At 49.4% G+C, this 17,869-nt stretch overlaps 2 protein-coding genes across 4 annotated transcripts in view; both read right to left on the reverse strand.

Moving 5' to 3' along the window:
- LOC118655115 (zinc finger protein 470-like) overlaps positions 1-1,594 on the reverse strand; it is a 44,335-nt gene extending 42,741 nt beyond the window's left edge. For all 3 annotated transcript variants that reach the window (XM_036306565.1, XM_036306564.1, XM_036306561.1), the window contains exons 1-2: positions 1,342-1,594; positions 659-750 (exon numbers count right to left, since the gene is read on the reverse strand). In XM_036306565.1, the coding sequence (XP_036162458.1) occupies positions 659-750; positions 1,342-1,528 (279 nt within the window). In that variant the 5' untranslated portion in view covers positions 1,529-1,594. The remainder of the gene's footprint in view (positions 1-658; positions 751-1,341) is intronic.
- A 6,122-nt stretch (positions 1,595-7,716) lies between these two features.
- ZNF582 (zinc finger protein 582) lies at positions 7,717-17,511 on the reverse strand. The gene is given in 8 exon segments (XM_036306586.1): positions 7,717-7,965; positions 10,024-11,225; positions 13,272-13,367; positions 13,610-13,736; positions 15,176-15,236; positions 15,238-15,262; positions 15,782-15,909; positions 17,408-17,511. Coding segments are annotated over 7 exon segments (1,695 nt in total). The 5' UTR covers positions 15,840-15,909; positions 17,408-17,511; the 3' UTR covers positions 7,717-7,839.
- Positions 17,512-17,869: the final 358 nt, after the last annotated feature.

Raw genomic sequence — 17,869 nt, forward strand, 5'->3', positions numbered from 1 at the left:
ATTCCGGCCAAGGGCATGTACCTGGGTTGCAGGCACATCCCCAGTGGGGAGTGTGCAGGAGGCAGCTGATTAATGTTTCTCTCACATCGATGTTTCTAACTCTCTATCCCTCTCCCTTCCTCTCTGTAAAAAACCAATAAAATATATTTTTAAAAAGAAGAAGAAAAAAATAAAGTACAGCATGGAGAACAGTCAATAATATTATAACAACTATGTATGGTGTGTGTGTGTGTGGGGGGGCATTTTGTAAATTACATAAATGCCTAATCCCTGCACTGTACACCTGAAAGTAATATGATAAGAGTACGTCATCTGTCACTGAAAAATAGAGTGAAAAATTGACCTCAACAATTAAAAAAAATAAACACTACGCCAGTGATGGCGAACCTATGACACGCGACCTCATTTTTTTTGGTTGATTTTTCTTTGTTCAATGGCATTTAAACATATAAAATAAATATCAAAAATATAAATCTTTGTTTGACTACGGTTGCAAATATCAAAAAATTTCTATAGGTGACACAGGGCAGCAGAGCGAAGTGAGGGTTTTTCCAAATGCTGACACGCGGAGCTCAGAAGGTTCGCCGTCACTGCGCTACCTCGCAGTCCAGAAAAGCAAGGGTGCGCTTCAGCGAGGAAGCAGGACCTGTGAACTCACCTGGGAGGTGACTCGGGGGCCATTTCCTGTCCCTACAGCCTCCGGCGGGAGCCCCCTCGGCGGGAGAAGGGCGGGGTCCCCGGAAGGCGGAGCTGGGGGGCGGGGAGGGGGAGAGAGAGGAGCGGTCAGGTCTACAAGGTCCCGAATCACCGGCCCGCACACGCTGGGTCCCGGGGGCGCCCTCCCCCAGCCGCGGGCGGAAAGGGCTCCCGCTGGCTCAGGGGTTGAGCGCGGACCTAGGAACCAGGAGGTCAGGGTTCGATTCCCGGTCAGGGCGCAGGCCCGGGTGGTGGGCCCGATCCCCAGTGGGGGCCGTGCAGAGGCAGCCGATCTCATCGATGTTTCTAACTCTCTATCCCTCTCCCTTCCTCTCGGTGAAAACTCAATAAAATATGTTTAAAAAACAAACAAAACGGCTTCCTCAGGTGGAGAACCCACCAGCAGCATGAGGCCGGCTGTGCGGGGGCCGTTCCTCCCCCGGCGGCCACGGGCGGGGCGGGGTGTCCGTCCCCCGGAGCACGGGAACGGGGTGCCTGGCGAGGTGTCCCCGGGGCCAGCCCCGTCCCCCCGCACCCACGCGGCCGCTGCTCGGACTCCCGCTCACCGCCCAGACCTCAGGGTCCCGCCCCCGAGGGGATGATGGCGGCCCCGGCCACCCCGCCCGGCCCCCGCCGCCCCCTCACCTCCGTCCTCCGGCCCCGGGGTCGCCACTCGTCGCCGGCCCGGGGAGGCGAGGCCGTTCCGGGAGCGCGGCCTGCCCGGGCCCCGGCGCACCAGGGGGGCCGGGGTCGCCGCCGCCGTCGGGCCGCGACCGGGACCGGGCTTTGTGCGGGGGACGCCGCCCCGAGCCGTCCTCGCCGCCCCCCGCATGGCCCCGCGGACACACCCGCCCACTCGCGGCTCCACCGGCCACAGCGGCACCGACCCCGCCTCTGCCCCCGCCCAGCCCACCACCACGCACGGCACGCAAGAATCAACAGCGCGACGTCGCCGGAAGTGGGCGTGTCCTCCTCCGCTGGGCCCTCTGGGAAATGTAGTCCCGCGAGGTGGCAAAGGCCACGAGCAGAATGCAGACAGACGGGGAAGTCCAACTCGGGGTGGCATGACCTCCTTCGGTGACCCGCCCCCTCAGGGCCGGCTGGGCCGGGCCAGACCGGAACCATAGGGCACCCCGAGTGACAGAGCCGCGCCCCTGGGATTCTGGGGTCCGTGCCTAGTTGGGGCAGTTGCTAGGCTGGGCGGCCAGGAGAATGGACACAAGGCGGGGCTGAGCAGGTAGGGGTGGGGGGCTCAGGCCTCCATCGGGGTGTGGCTGTCGACAGAATGGGGAACAGGGACGCTGGGCAACGCAGGGACTCTGATGGCTTGATCCCCAGTGGGAGCGTGCAGGGGGCAGTGGATCAATGATTCTCTCTCGTCACTGATGATTCTCATCCTCTCTCTCTCTCTCCCTTCTTCTCTGAAATCAATTTTTAAAAAGTGCAGTGCTAATCGTTTGGCTCAGTGGATGGAGCGTCCGCCTGCGGACTCAAGGGTCCCGGGTTCGATTCTGACAAAGGGTATGTGCCTTGGTTGTGGGCACATCCTCAGTAGGGCGTGTGCAGGAGGCAGCTGATCGATATTTCTCTGTCATCGATGTTTCTAACTCTATCCCTTTCTTTCCCTTCCTCTCGGTAAAAAAAAAATCAGTAAAAAAAAAAATAAAAATAAAAATAAATATATATATATATATATATATATATATATATATATATATAATCTTATTTTAAAAAAATAAAATAAAATAAAAATTTAAAAAATGCATTTAAAAAAAATTATTAATATGTTTGGCTTGTAGGTTTGTCCATATTTTTCTTTCATATCCAGGTTGGGGTTTCTGTACCTAAACCACAAAGAAGCATGCCCATGGGGCGCTGTGTTCCACGGTGCTGTCTGAAATAACATTCTGTGTTTATTTGCTTGTGTATCATCTAACTCCCCTGCTAAAAATGTGTGCTCTGTGGGAATACTTCTGTTCGTCTTACTTCTGTTTACAACGGCTCCTGGCACAGAGCGAGTAACTCAATCAATACTAGTAGACGTGGAATGGATGCATTTTTAAAAAATATATATTTTATTGACTTCAGAGAGGGAAAGATAGAAACATCAATGACGAGAGAGAATCATCCATCGGTACGCCCCCAACTGGGGATCGAGCCCGCAGCCCGGGCATGTGCCCTTGACTGGAATCGAACCCGTGGACCTTTCAGTCCCCAGGCTGACGCTCTATCCACTGAGCCAGACCAGCTAAACTTTTTTTAAAAATACATTTTATTGATTTTTTACAGAGAGGAAGGGAGAGGGATAGAGAGTTAGAAACATCGATCAGCTGCCTCCTCTACACCCCCCACTGGGGATGTGCCCCCAACCAAGGTACATGCCCTTGACCGGAATCAAACCTGGGACCCTTCAGTCTGCAGGCCGACGCTCTATCCACTGAGCCAAACCAGCTGGGGCTGAACTTTTTTTAAGTGGTCGTGTTTTATGCCTGTCGTGTAAAATGCCCACCAAAAATCAGAGGAGCTTGTCCTATTCTGAGATTTCCACATGTAGAGGCGTTCCCTGTCCCCTCTAGGGTGATCTAATGAAATCCTAGGATCAAAGAGAAAAAGGAAGAAGGGAGGGAGGGGGGAGGGAGGGAGGAAAAAAGAGAAAATAACATATTGGTGAAAACCACCATTCCCGGTGCTCAGAGGCTGTTTCCTGATGCAGCAGCGCCACCGTGTGGACAGAAGCACCAACTACAACAGTTCAATGTCCTGGAAACAGAGACTCCCCTATTCTCCTTCCCCCTGTCATCCCCGCTCAAGGGCAAGTCAGCTTAGACTGAATGATTAGAAATCAAGGGACCCAGCCCTAACCGGTGTGGCTCAGTGGATAGAGCATCGGCCTGTAGACTGAAGGGTCCCAGGTTCGATTCCGGTCAAGGGCATGTACCTTGGTCGCGGGCACATCCCCAGTGGGGAGTGTGCAGGAGGCAGCTGATCCATGTTTCTCTCTCATCGATGTTTCTAACTCTCTATCCCTCTCCTTTCCTCTCTGTAAAAAATCAATAATATATATATATTTTTTAAATTAAAGGACCCAAAAGGCCTTGCTGGTCAAATGAAAATACTAGTATATTCAGGGGTGAGTGGCAGTCAAGTTCTACATGAAAGAGTGAGAGCTACCCTTTCAGGAAAATTTTACCCCTTTCTCTGCCTCCTAAAGAGCTACTATCTCAATGGGGCCTTTATTATAATTTTTTTTAAGGTTCCCCTGAAATGCCTGGACCCGATTCCTTGTGTTTCGGCCAAGACGAAAGCTGATGTTGTCTGCCGATGGAGGCAGCTACCCAGACCCATGCAGTTAGGGTCAGGGGCAGAGTAGGGCTGGACAGAGTCACATCAGCCTTGCCTCAGACCAGACCTTACAAAACACCAACACTAGTTTCCTGGAAACACCAAGGCTGGTTCGGTTAAGAGCCAGTGATGCGAGAAGGCCTTTCTTTTTTTTCTTTTTTCTTTTTAAAACATATTTTATTGATTTTGTACAGAGAGGAAGGGAGAGGGATAGAGAGTTAGAAATATTGGTGAGAGAGAAACATAGATCAGCTGCCTCCTGCACACCTCCTATTGGGGATGTGCCTGCAACCAAGGTACATGCCCTTGAGTGGAATTGAACCTGGGACCCTTCAGTCCGCAGGCTACGCTCTATCCACTGAGCCAAACCAGTTAGGGTGAGAAGGCCTTTCTTTTTTTTTTTTTTCTTTTTTTTTTATATTTTAAAAACTATTTTTATTGTGAAATATAGCATACATACAGAAAAGCATACAAAAAATGTACAGATCACTGATTTTTCATTTTGTCAGTCTAGAAAGTGGCCATATAATTTCAGAGTCCCTCTACTCCCAAAGATAGTTACTATCTTGATTTTCATAATAATCACTTTCATTAAGAAGAAATTTACAAGCCACAGAGTAGAGAAGGCCTTTCTTAATGGGAGAAGTCTTAGGCCAGCTTTGTGAAATTGCCTAAGTTCTTTTTTAATATATATTGATTTCAGAGAGGAAGGGAGGAGAGAGAGAAATATCAATGGTGAGAGAGAATCATTGTTCAGCTGCCTCCTGCATGCCCCCTACTGGGGATGGAGCCCACTACCCAGGCATGTGCCCTGACCGGGAATGGAACCATGACCCCCTGGTTCATAGGTTGATGCTCAACGTCTGAGCCACACCAGCCAGGCTCTAAGTTCTTTTTTTTAAAGTGTAGAAACTTGCAACCATTTTACATTTGAGTGGGGGAATTGGGACAGGCTCCCATAAACCTTGTGCAAAGTAGGAACTATCATTAGAGGGCTCAGGGTAGGTGGTTTTGATATGCGGGAGTCAATGTGGTGTTTACTTTCTAAACTTGGTCACAGTTGATAAAAAGTAAAGCAATGAGACCTGGCCAGGTGGCTCTGTTGTAACATCGTCCCATAAGCCAAAAGGTTTTGGAGTTGATTGCTGGTTGGGGCACATAGGTGAGTTTTGGGTTCAATGCCCAGTCGGGCACATGTGGGAGGCAACCAATCAATGTTTCTCCCTCTTTCCCTCCCTCCCTAAAAATAATTAAAATCATATCCTTTTGTGAGGAAATGAGGCACATTTGTGATGTTATCAAGGAGCCACTTGCGTTGGGGTGTAGTTTGAAATGGGTAACTGAGTCTCTGTGTGGATGAAACCCAAGATCAGAGATGAATGTGTACTTCATATGTAACAGGGTGATAGAGCCTTAGCAATGGAAGGAATTGGTTACCTATGGAAAGTGTCGGATTGATTAGTTGGTAGTAAGAGAAATAAGAAACTTTTCCACTCCAGTTCCAAGGTGACATTTTAGTTCACACTTTAAAAAAGGGAAACATCCAAATTCCACATTGTATGTTCATGTGGTTTTTAAGGTATGATTACAATAATTACTTAATTTTAGAGATAGGGAGAAGCATCCATTTGTTGTCCCACGTATTTATGCATTCATTGGTTGAATCTTGTAGGTGCCCTGACCGGGGATTGGACCCGCAACCTTGGCGTATGGGACAATGCTCCAATCAACAGAGTTACCCCGGCCAGGCGGCGAACTTATCTTCAGGGCCAGAGAGCAAAGGCAGGCTTTGTGACTAGTCCTCCTCCAACCACTCAGCTCTGCCGGTTGTAGACAATAACTAAATAAATGAGCATGGCTGTGTCCCAATAAAACTTTATTTATAAAAACAGGCAGTAGGCCAGACTTGGTTTGTTGACCATTATACCTGGCAGAATTGGATATTACATAATGATAAATGGTATGGTTCATAAATAGAGCTTAAGTAACAAACATAAATTAAAAAGTAAAAATTTCTGGAAATTCATGATCTTGATAAAAAAAAAAGTTCAATTTTAGGGAATTCTGAAACAATATTTCAAATAATACAAGACCAGGGAAAATTTATCACTATAACTTACAGGCATAAATAAATAGAATCTTATGTCACACACACACACACACACACACACACGCACACACAAAGCCCTAGCCAGTTTGGCTCAGTGGACAGAGCATAGAGCGTCAGCCTGTGGACTGAAGGGGCTTGGGTTCCATTGCATCAGGGCACATACCTTGGTCAGGGTGCCTGCGGGAGGCAACCAATCAGTGAGTCTCTCTCACATCAATTTTTTTGTATCTTTCCTCCTGCTTTCCACTCTCTCTAAAAAGCAATGGAGCCCTAACAGGTTTGGCTCAGTGGGTAGAGCGTCGGCCTGCGGACTGAAAGGCCCCAGGTTCGATTCCGGTCAAGGGCATGTACCTTGGTTGCAGGCACATCCCCAGTAGGTGGTGTGCAGGAGGCAGCTGATCGATGTTTTTAACTCTCTATCCCTCTCCCTTCCTCTTTGTAAAAAATCAATAAAATATATTTTTTTTAAAAAAAGCAATGGAAAAATATCCTTGGGTAAGGATTAACAATAAATGTGTGTGTATGTGTGTGTGTTATGAGTGTTATGAAATATGCAGAAATCAACTCGTACTTAGCCATAAAGAAAAATGTCAAAATTTAAAAAGTAGGTATTGACTTCTAGGCCACAGTTACCCATCAACTTTAGCAGAAAAAGTTTCTCTTCCTCACAGAACAAGGCATCAAAGTCTCAGAACTGGTCTCCTTGCCCAGTGTTGCCAGGGCTGTTGAGTCAGCTTCTCTGTTTTGTCTCTTGGTCCCAAGATGGCTGCAGTAGCTCTGGGCGTCATGTCTCAGAGGAAAATGTCTAAGAGCAGAAGTGAGAGGAGAGGGAGTCTTCCTAATACCTGTCTCTTCTGAAGGAGGAGAATCCTTCCCAAGACCCATAGGCCCCTGGAATAGACAGACCATCCTGAGCTGCAGAGGCTGAAAATCGGCACCTGACACCTTCAGATTCTAAGGCCAAGACACAGATGGGCCAATAGGAAGGGGAAATGAGTATGGCTATTAGGCAGGCCACCAACCCCTCCGTCCGTGACAGAAGGTATAAAAATAACCCCAAACAATCAAATGAGGTGGGAACTAAGACACCATCGCCTAAAATTAGTTTACTCCAGGGTCAGGAAGAAATAAAAACTCACACTATTGTAAGACGACCATTTTCTACTTCATCCTCTTGTAATAATTTGTTCCTTCATCATAGTTATGTTTGTTGTCCTCTCTTCTGGCTTCTTGAATAGTACAGTTAATATATTTGAGTATAATCTTACAGGTTTTCATGTCTCACAACATTTAAAGTCTGCTGGGATGTAAAAAAACTCTCATTGTCATCCTTTAAAAAAATTTGAGAGAAACATGGATTCACCCCCCACTCATTTATGCATTCATTAGTTGATTCTTGTATGTGTCCTGAGGGGATCGAACCTGAAACCTTGGCTTATCGAGACAATGCTCCACCCAATTGAGCGACCTGGCCAACCTCTTATTGCCATTTTTCTCTTTGCCATTTATTATAACTGCAAGATTTATTTCCTTGTGAACTCAAGAGTCATTTGGCTGTTTCCTTTTTCTTTTCTTTTCAGTTTCCAATACAATTTAAACCTTTGGCTAATGTTAAAATTATTACACGGGTAGTTAGAAAAGGTGAATCAAGAATGTATGAGAGACAAAACGTTTTCCAAAATTTCCCTGCTTCATTGATAATCACGATCTAAACAATTTATACCCATAAAAAAATGTTCTTCAGTATGAAATTTATGAGTCGGGAGGAAGGACAACTCTGAATGAAGGCATTCTGGCTTGTTGTATTCTTCGTCTTTCTGCAAGATGAAAGGAGGAAGCTGTGATCAGCCTGAGCCAATGGGGTCTCCTCATTCATGGACTGCATGACTAGCCTAGGCCAATGGGCTCTCCCTATTATTTCCATTCATCGATTGCATGACTAACCTAAGCCAATGGGGTCTCCTTATTACTTCCATTCATGGACTGCATGACTAGCCTAGGCCAATGGGCTCTCCCTATTATTTCCATTCATCGATTGCATGACTAACCTAAGCCAATGGGGTCTCCTTATTACTTCCATTCATGGACTGCATGACTAGCCTAGGCCAATGGGCTCTCCCTATTATTTCCATTCATCGATTGCATGACTAACCTAAGCCAATGGGGTCTCCTTATTACTTCCATTCATGGACTGCATGACTAGCCTAGGCCAATGGGCTCTCCCTATTACTTCCATTCATCGATTGCATGACTAGCCTAAGCCAATGGGGTCTCCTTATTACTTCCATTCATGGACTGCATGACTAGCCTAGGCCAATGGGCTCTCCCCATTACTTCCATTCATCGATTGCATGACTAGCCTAAGCCAATGGGGTCTCCTTATTACTTCCATTCATGGACTGCATGACTAGCCTAGGCCAATGAGCTCTCCCCATTACTTCCATTCATCGATTGCATGACTAGCCTAAGCCAATGGGCTCTCTCCATTACTTCCATTCATGGATTGCATGATTAGCCTAAGCCAATGGGGTCTCCTCATTACTTCCATTCATGGATTGCATGACTAGCCTAGGCCAATGGGCTCTCCCTATTACTTGCATTTATCGATTGCATGATTAGCCTAAGCCAATGGGCTCTCCCTATTACTTGCATTTATCGATTGCATGATTAGCCTAAGCCAATGGGCTCTCCCTATTACTTGCATTTATCGATTGCATGATTAGCCTAAGCCAATGGGCTCTCCCCATTACTTCCATTCATGGATTGCATGACTAGCCTAAGCCAATGGGCTCGCCCCATTACTTTCATTCATGGATTGTATGATTAGCCTAAGCCAATGGGCTCTCTCCATTACTTCCATTCATGGATTGCATGACTAGCCTAAGCCAATGAGCTCTCTCCATTACTTCCATTCATGGATGCATGACTAGCCTAAGCCAATGGGCTCTCTCCATTACTTCCATTCATGGATTGCATGATTAGCCTAAGCCAATGGGGTCTCCTCATTACTTCCATTCATGGATTGCATGACTAGCCTAGGCCAATGGGCTCTCCCCATTACTTCCATTCATGGATGCATGACTAGCCTAAGCCAATGGGCTCTCTCCATTACTTCCATTCATGGATTGCATGACTAGCCTAAGCCAATGGGCTCTCTCCATTACTTCCATTCATGGATGCATGACTAGCCTAAGCCAATGGGCTCTCCCCATTACTTCCATTCATGGATTGCATGACTAGCCTAAGCCAATGGGGTCTCATTAGTTCCATTCATGGATTGCATGACTAGCCTAAGCCAATGGGCTCTCCCCATTACTTCCATTCATGGATTGCATGATTAGCCTAAGCCAATGGGGTCTCATTAGTTCCATTCATGGATTGCATGACTAGCCTAAGTCAATGGGCTCTCCCCATTACTTCCATTCATGGATTGCATGACTAGCCTAAGCCAATGGGGTCTCCTCATTAGTTCCATTCATCCATTGCATGACTAGCTTAAGCCAATGGGGTCTCCTCATTAGTTCCATTCATCGATTGCATGACTAACCTAAGCCAATGGGGTCTCCTCATTACTTCCATTCATGGATTGTATGATTAGCCTAAGCCAATGGGGTCTCCTCATTACTTCCATTCATCGATTGCATGACTAGCCTAAGCCAATGGGGTCTCCTCATTACTTCCATTCATCGATTGCATGACTAGCCTAAGCCAATGGGGTCTCCTCATTAGTTCCATTCATCCATTGCATGACTAGCCTAGGCCAATGGGCTCTCCCCATTACTTCCATTCCTATGGCTGCTTGCTAACATAAGTTCTCTGATGATCAGCAAGGGGTAAGCGCTGATGGAAGGCTTCTCTACGTTTATCACATTCACCTGTGTTTCTCTACTTTGCCTTCTCCGATGTCGAAGAGTAGCGGGACCACGATCGAAAGTCCTCCCCCCTTCCTTACAGTCATAGGGCTTCTCCTCGGTGTGAACGACCTGATGCTGAGTCAGCTGGGAGCCGTGGCTGAAGGCCTTCCCACAGGCCTGGCACACGTAGGGTTTCTCCCCCGTGTGGATCCTGTAATGCACGGCGAGGTGCGAGACCCGCTTGAAAGCCCTCCCGCACGCCTTGCACGGGTACGGCTTCTCTCCCGTGTGGATTCTCTGGTGTTGCTTCAGCTGTGAGCTCACCCGGAACGCCTTCCCGCAGGCCTGACATTCGTAGGGCTTCTCACCCGTGTGGATTCTCTGATGCCGGATGAGCGTGGAGCCCTGATTGAAGGCCTTCCCGCAGTCCTTACACTCATAGAGCTTCTTGCCAGTGTGAAGAGCCTGGTGTTGGATCAGCTGGGACCGGTGGCTGAAGGTCTTCCCGCATTCCTTGCAGGCGTAGGGCTTCTCCCCCGTGTGAATCCTACCGTGGACTTTCAGATGCGAGATCCGATTGAAGGCCTTCCCACACTCTTTGCACTGATAGGGCTTCTCGCCGGTATGAATGCGTTGATGTTCGATCAGCTGGGAGCTCCGGCCGAAGGCCCTGGCGCAGTCCTGACACGCGTAAGGCTTCTCGCCGGTGTGGACCCGCTGGTGCTGAATGAAGTTTGAACCCGAGTTGAAGGCCTTCCCACACTCCTTGCACTCGTAGGGTTTCTTGCCAGAATGAATGTTCTCGTGCTGAACCAGGCGCGAGCCGTACTTGAAGGCCTTCCCGCACTCCTTACACTGATAGGGTTTCTCGCTGGTGTGGATTCCCTGGCGGCGAATGAGGAAGTCCTCTGGCCAGAAGGCTTCCCTACATGCGTCATATCCATAGGGCTCGTCCCCTGGATGGACTTTCCCACAGAAAGTAAGGGATGCCTGCGGGCTGAGAGGGGGCATTTCTTCAGGCCTGACGATCACGTGGCTCAGACGTTCATCTGGATCCCCCCGCTGTCCGTCAAACTGGCTTCCGCACTCCCAGTCGTCTGGGAGACTCGAGGACTTGAGACCATAACTTGGAAGGCTTTCCGGTCTCGCCCACCGGGTCGCGTGTCCTTCACAAACAGGCTGCTCTGGAGGTGACACCTTAGTCTCAGACCTGGCCTCTGAGGCTGAAAAAGAACGAAAGAGCAAGTATGCTTCTTGTTTTTTTCCTTTTGCAGAAAAGAGGACTTGTCTAGTAAAAACTGAAGATAATGCCAACAAGCTCCTGAATGTGGCTACTGAGGAACTGGGCAAATCGTACGGAGAAAGAGGAAATGCCATAAATGAGAAGAGTGAGGTAATCAAGAAGGTTGTAAGAGTAGTGCTTGGAAATGGCCTCTCTCTCTCTCTCTCTCTCTCTCTCTCTCTCTCTCTCTCTCTCTCTATATATATATATATATATAAAAATAATTAATTTTTCCTCCTTACCCAAGGATATATTTTCATTGACTTGAGAGAGAGAGGAAGGGAAACATTGACTGGTTGCCTCCCATACGTGCCCAACCAGGGATCGAACCCAGTACCTAGGTATGTGCCCTGACTGGGGATCACACCCAAAACCCTGGCGCATTGGGACGACGCTCTAACCAACTGAGCTACCCGGCCAAGGCCTAGACACAGTATTTTACAGTTAATTATTTGGACAACCGAAGAAATAATGTCTAAAAATCTTATGTATCGTCTTAGCATTAAATGCTCTGGTTTCCTCATACGGAACTTGAGGGATCTCAAATAGCCAAACCATCTTGAAAAGGAAGAACAAAGGTCTCACACTTCCTGACTTCAAAACATATGACAAAGCTACAGTAATTAAAACAGTGTGGCACTGGCCTAAAGGCAGATATGCAGACCACGGAACAAAAGAAAGAGCCCCAAAATAAAACCCTCACGCGTGTGGTCGGATGCTCTTTGACACGGGTGCCAAGACCACACAATGAAGAAAGGACAGTGTTTTCCATAAATGGTGCTGAGGAACTTGGATATCAACATACAAAAGAATGAAGCAAGACCCTTACCTCACACCAAATACAAACATTAACTCAACATGAATAGAAGACCTACACAGGACCTAAAACTATAAAGCTCCTAGAAGAAAACAGAGGGGAAAGCTTTATGACACTGCATTTGGTAATACTCTCTTGGAGATGGCACCAAAAGCACAGGCAATAAAAGCAAAAATATACAAATGGGATGACATCAAACTTAATAACTGGGCATCAAAGGAAACAACAGCGTGAACAGGCAACGTACAGAATGGAAGAAAATATTTGCAAATCATATATCTGATAACGGGTTCATATCCAGACTATATAAAGAAACCCCACAACTCAATGACAAAAGCAACCCATCCCGATGAAAAAATGGGCAAAGGACTTAAACATACAGTTTTCCAAAGAAGATACACAAATGGTCAATAAGCATATGAAAAGATGCTCAACATCACCAATTGCTAGACAAATCCAAACAGAAACTATGATATCCTACCTCGTGGCTACGAGGACGGCCACTATTGAAAAAGAAGAAAAACACACCAAAGAACACAGTCACAAGAGCTGGCACGGATGTGGAAAAATGGGAGCCCTCATGCCCTGCTGGTGGGAACGTACGATGGGCAGTCACGTTGGGAAACAGTATGGAGGTTACTAAAAAAATGAAATCCCTACTAGGGATTGGGCCTACAACCCAGGCATGTGCCCTTGACCGGGAATCGAACCGTGACCTCCTGGTTCATAGGTCGACGCTCAACCACTGAGCCACGCCGGCCGGGCTCACTGTAATTCATTTAAATGTCAATGGCCGTGTGGCACCAGCCGCGCCATCCTGGAGAGCCCAGCATGGGTGGTATTCAGCCTGGCAGCGGAGAAGGTCCTGGGAAGGGAGATGAACAGGAAGGAACAGGCCGAGTCTGAGCCAGAAACCTAGAGACAGTGAGAGGACCCACCACAGGGGGGCTGAGGGGGCTAGAAAGGTGACAGGGGCAAGAGGCAGGAGATGCTCCAGGCAGGAGCATCTGTCAAGTGCTGCTGACAAGCCACCGAAGGTACCTCCTCAGCCTGACCTCTGAGCTTGGCGACTCAGAGGAACTATTTTCCACTTCAAAGGACCGGCTTCCTCCCCCGCTGCTGGACGGTTACCTGCGCTGGCTTCCCTCCTCCCGCAAGCGCCTCACTCACCGGGGCACAGGCCTCCTGCCGCTGCCTCCTCCGCCCTCCAGGGCTCCTTGCCTTGCTCCAGGAAGGCGATCACATCAGGCTTGGAAATGGCGAGATCTGGATGTGAGAAAAGACACGACGCCTGGTGATGGTGCGGCCCCAGAGCTCAGGCCCAGGACCTGGTCATCCAGGATGAGAGGTCATAGTGGGAAGGCACAGGGGACGACCTGACAGTCACCCAAGGCCTGGCGACAACGTAGCTTCAGCCCAGGGAGCTGCCCTTTAACCCCTCACACTGACAAGGCAGGAACACCTCCACCCACGGGTCCCCTCCGACCTACCGGACCAGGCGCCCTTACCCAGCGAGCGCAGGTTGCTGTAGGTCTCCAGCATCACGTCCCTGTACAGGTCCCTCTGAGCAGGCGCCAGCCACTCCCATTCTTCCCGGGAGAAGACGACGGCCACATCCCTGAACAGGTCTGACCCCTGCAACAACGGGCAGGTGTGTTACATGCGAACCTCACGGGAACCTCTCTCGGTGGGAGGAGAGGAGGTGGAGGGAGTCTTTGCAGGAAAAGGCTGCAGCTGGGGCCTCTGAAGCGAGCAGATGACGGGAGAACACGGGTGGGAGTTCAATGTTCTTTTTTTTTTAATTTTTATTTTTTTTCCCAAAAATATATTTTATTGATTTTTTACAGAGAGGAAGGGAGAGGGAGAGAGAGTTAGAAACATCAATGAGAGAGAAACATTGATCAGCCGCCTCCTGCACACTCCCTACTGGGGAGGTGCCCGCAACCAAGGTACATGCCCCCGACCGGAATAGAACCTGGGACCTTTCAGTCCGCAGGCCGACGCTCTATCCACTGAGCCAAACTGGTTAGGCAATGTTCTTTTTTTAAAAACTATTTTCTTTTTTGTGTTTTTTAAAAAAATATATTTTTATTGATTTCAGAGAGGAAGGGAGAGGGAGAGATAGAAACATCAATGACGAGAGAGAATCATGGATCAGCTGCCCCCTGCATGCCCCTATTGGGGATCAAGCCCGCAACCCGGGCATGTGCCCTGACTAGAATGGAACCCAGGACCCTTCAGTCCAGGACAATGCTCTATCCACTGAGCCACACCAGTGAGGGCCTAATATGTTTGTTTTTTTTTAAAAGAATAGTTTTGAGGCCTAACCGGTTTGCCTCAGTGGAGAGAGTGTCGGCCTGTGGACTGAAGGGTCCCAGGTTCGATTCTGGTCAAGGGCATGTACCTTGGTTGCGGGCACATCCCCAGTAGAGGGTGTGCAGGAGGCAGCTGATCGATGTTTCTCTCTCATCGATGTTTCTAACTCTCTATTCCTCTCCCTTCCTCTCTGTAAAAAAAAATCAATAAAATATATTTAAAAAGATAGTTTTGATATTTAGAGAGAGAGGAAGGGAGAGGGAATGAGAGATACGTCAGTTGGCTGTCCCCTACTGGGGATCAAGCATGCAACCCTCGCATGTGCCCTTGACCAGAATGGAACCCGGGACCCTTCAGTCCGCAGGCCAACACTCTACCCACTGAACCACACCAGCTGGGGTTTAAATGTTCTTGGACGTTCTTTTTTACTACACACCAAAGCTCTGGTACACAGATCTGGGGTGAAAATTAAAATCCAGCTGCGTGGAGTGTTCCCAACGGTGACTTACTCTGACCCTGGCACATACTAAATTCTCCAGGGGCGACCCAGAACTCCTACTTCGATGGAGTCAAAGAAAAATAAACCCAAACCAAGAATTTTTTGCTAGAAGAGGGAACCGGGAGAGGACACAGGCGAACCGGTCTTTTCACTCCTGAGAACAAGAAGCTCTGAGCACCGGAGTCTCTGGGACGGAGCACAGGTGGGAAGGAAGCGCTGGGAACAGGAAAGCGAGTGTTTACAGGATCTAGAAACTCACCATGGACATGACGTCCGGAAAGTCATGGGCTGAGGGGTCCTCCTCCCGGCTCCTCTCGGGGAAGGCCAGAGTCCTGAGGGGGGAGAGCTGGGGGAGAAAACAGCAAACGTGAGAGACCAGGCTTGCCTGGCAGCTCCCAGGACGCCCTGGTTACAAGTCCCCATCCCGTTCACCCCACCCTCCCGACCAATCCGAGGGAGACGGGACAAACTGGGGCCCTCAACCAACTCCACGAGACCCCCAGCTCCAGTGGCTGCGAGGACACAGGGACCCAGTGGCCTTTCTCTCCTGTTTCCCCGAAACAGCCCGAGAACGTCACTGGTGCAAATCCGAGATGGGGATGCTCAGACCCGGCCCAGTGACTAAGACCATGGATATCCCACAGACAAGGAAGCTTGGCCTCAGGCCAGAGGAAGCCCAGAGAGCTGGCCTGATCCGGATCTGCCCAGCCAAGAATCAAGTCTTCCCCAAAACCAGACCATCCGACTCTCATGCTCACAATGGAACACCTTCAGAAGTCTCGTGGGCACTTCCCCCAACTTCCAAGTTCACAAAGAGCCCACAGCCTTACTGAAGGCCCGGTGGACACCACGCCGTGGGCCCTACCTTGAGTCCACAGATGGAGTGTGGGTGCGGGAGGCCAGTTAGATGAAGCAGGTCCCATGCTCCATGATCAGCTCAGAGAGGCTGCTGCACAGACATCACAGCGTGAGAAGCTGTGTGAACACAAACAGCTGCTGGAAAACAGAACCGAAAATTAGCTCAGAACAGGCCACAAGGAAGCAAGTGATCGGGTCAATCCGGGCCCAGCCAGATGGTCGATGCCCACAGAAAACTGTCGGGAGCAGCTCTAGGGTCAAGCCTGGGGCTGAGCTGTGGCAGGGCCACGAACAAGTCCCAGCCTGGAGGGCAGAGCTCTCCTAGCACCATGGTCGGCAAACTGCAGCTCCTGAGCCAAATGCGGCTCTTTGGCCCCTTGAGTGTGGCTCTTCCTAAGCCTTAGGAGTACCCTAATTAAGTTAATAACAATGTACCTACCTATATAGTTTAAGTTTAAAAAACTTGGCTCTCAAAAGAAATTTCAGTCGTTGTACTGTTGATATTGGGCTCTGTTGACTAATGAGTTTGCCGACCACTGTCCTAGCTTAACTAAGCCTGACCTTGTAGCCCTCCCTAATTCCTTCCTTCCAAACCTAAGTGATGCCAAGACAAGAACATTTGTATGCATGTTAATCTGCCCTTGTTTTTTGAATCAGACTGTAAAATAAAGCATCAGCTTGCAGGCTGGGCCTTTTGTGTCCTCTTCCAGGCATGGGAGATACATACACCAAGCCCCAGCTGTATTCTCTTTGTCTTTTCTTCAATCCTTCACCGCCCCTCCTCAGGCTCACCCTTGGCTGCGCTGGCCATGGCACAACAATGAATGACATCCACAAATGGACCCTTTGTACAACCTAAGAACATTCAGCAAAATAAGTCAAACCCACCCCCCTACGGACACATGGGGGGAGGGGGGCGTAAAAATCCTAAAAAGAAATTGGAATAGAAAACATCCAAGTGTTAAGAGTGACCTCACTTTAACCACTTCTTGAGCTGTTTATAAAGGAGTTTAGGACAGTGCCCGGCACATGACTAATATTTTTTTTCTTATTCACAAATATTTCATTGCAAGTAATGCGTAGATGAGATAATTATGAATGTTCCTGGGTATCGTGTGACGGGAATTTTTCCTTCCTCTGAGCACCGTTTTAGCATGATCTGTCATATTTTATTGCATGAATGGCCCCGGATTTCCTCAACCCTTTCCCCGCTGTTGGTCACAGATTTTGAACAAAATCATCTAAAATGTCCCCAAGGGTTAAGCCTCTGCTTCTAAATCTTTTGGGGCCTTGCAACTCTTGGTGAATGTCATGGAACAAGATTTCAGCCTAGATTAAAAAAAAAAAAAAAAAGACTCCATGCAAAACACCCGCAAGCAATTTCAGGGGTGGGGACCCCTCCACACCCACCTAAGGGGTCTGTGGCCCGGGTGATGAGCTGTGACGCAGAAAGGGAACGCCGGCCCGGCGTGCGTCGCGGGGGCCGATGGGAAATGTAGTCCGGAGCCCGAGAAGCCGCAGACCGATGCTAAGGCGAGACGCTCCGGTTCCCCCCAGGCCCAAGACCCGCCCGGCCGCGGCGCCCACTCTCGCACGGGCCCCGGAGCGCGCGGGAAACTCCGGATCCCCTCACCTGCCGCCTTCTCGGGTCCGAGTGCCACCGAGACTGCGCCCCCCCTCGCTGTCCCAGGTGAGCTTTCTCGTCGGTACTGGCGAACTCGTCGCCTGGAGCCGGAAGATGGTGCAGACGCACAAAGCCGCGCCGATGCGGCGTAGCGATTGGGCCGGCGCCGCAGTGTATTCTGGGAAACGTAGTCTTCAGGCTGTAAAGATTGCCGCGCGCCGCGAGGCCCGGTCTCGCGATGCTTCGCAGTGGGCGGTACCCGTGTGCGCCAGTCGGGGGAACCCGACGGGGTGCGTTCTGCGGTGGGAGTTGCTGTGTGAGAGCCGGTGTGTGGAGCGTGCTGTGTGCGTGCGATCGCCTCTGTGGTTGCGGGTGCGAGTGTGTGAGGGGCCGTGACCACGGGTGCGGCGCTGCTTGTGACGGTGTACGTCGTGTTTGGTTCCGACCCGGCGGTTGATTGGGACCGTTCGA

Source organism: Myotis myotis, unplaced genomic scaffold (genome assembly GCF_014108235.1).
Source record: "Myotis myotis isolate mMyoMyo1 unplaced genomic scaffold, mMyoMyo1.p scaffold_m19_p_42, whole genome shotgun sequence".
In the NCBI taxonomy this organism is placed as follows: Eukaryota; Metazoa; Chordata; class Mammalia; order Chiroptera; family Vespertilionidae; genus Myotis; species Myotis myotis.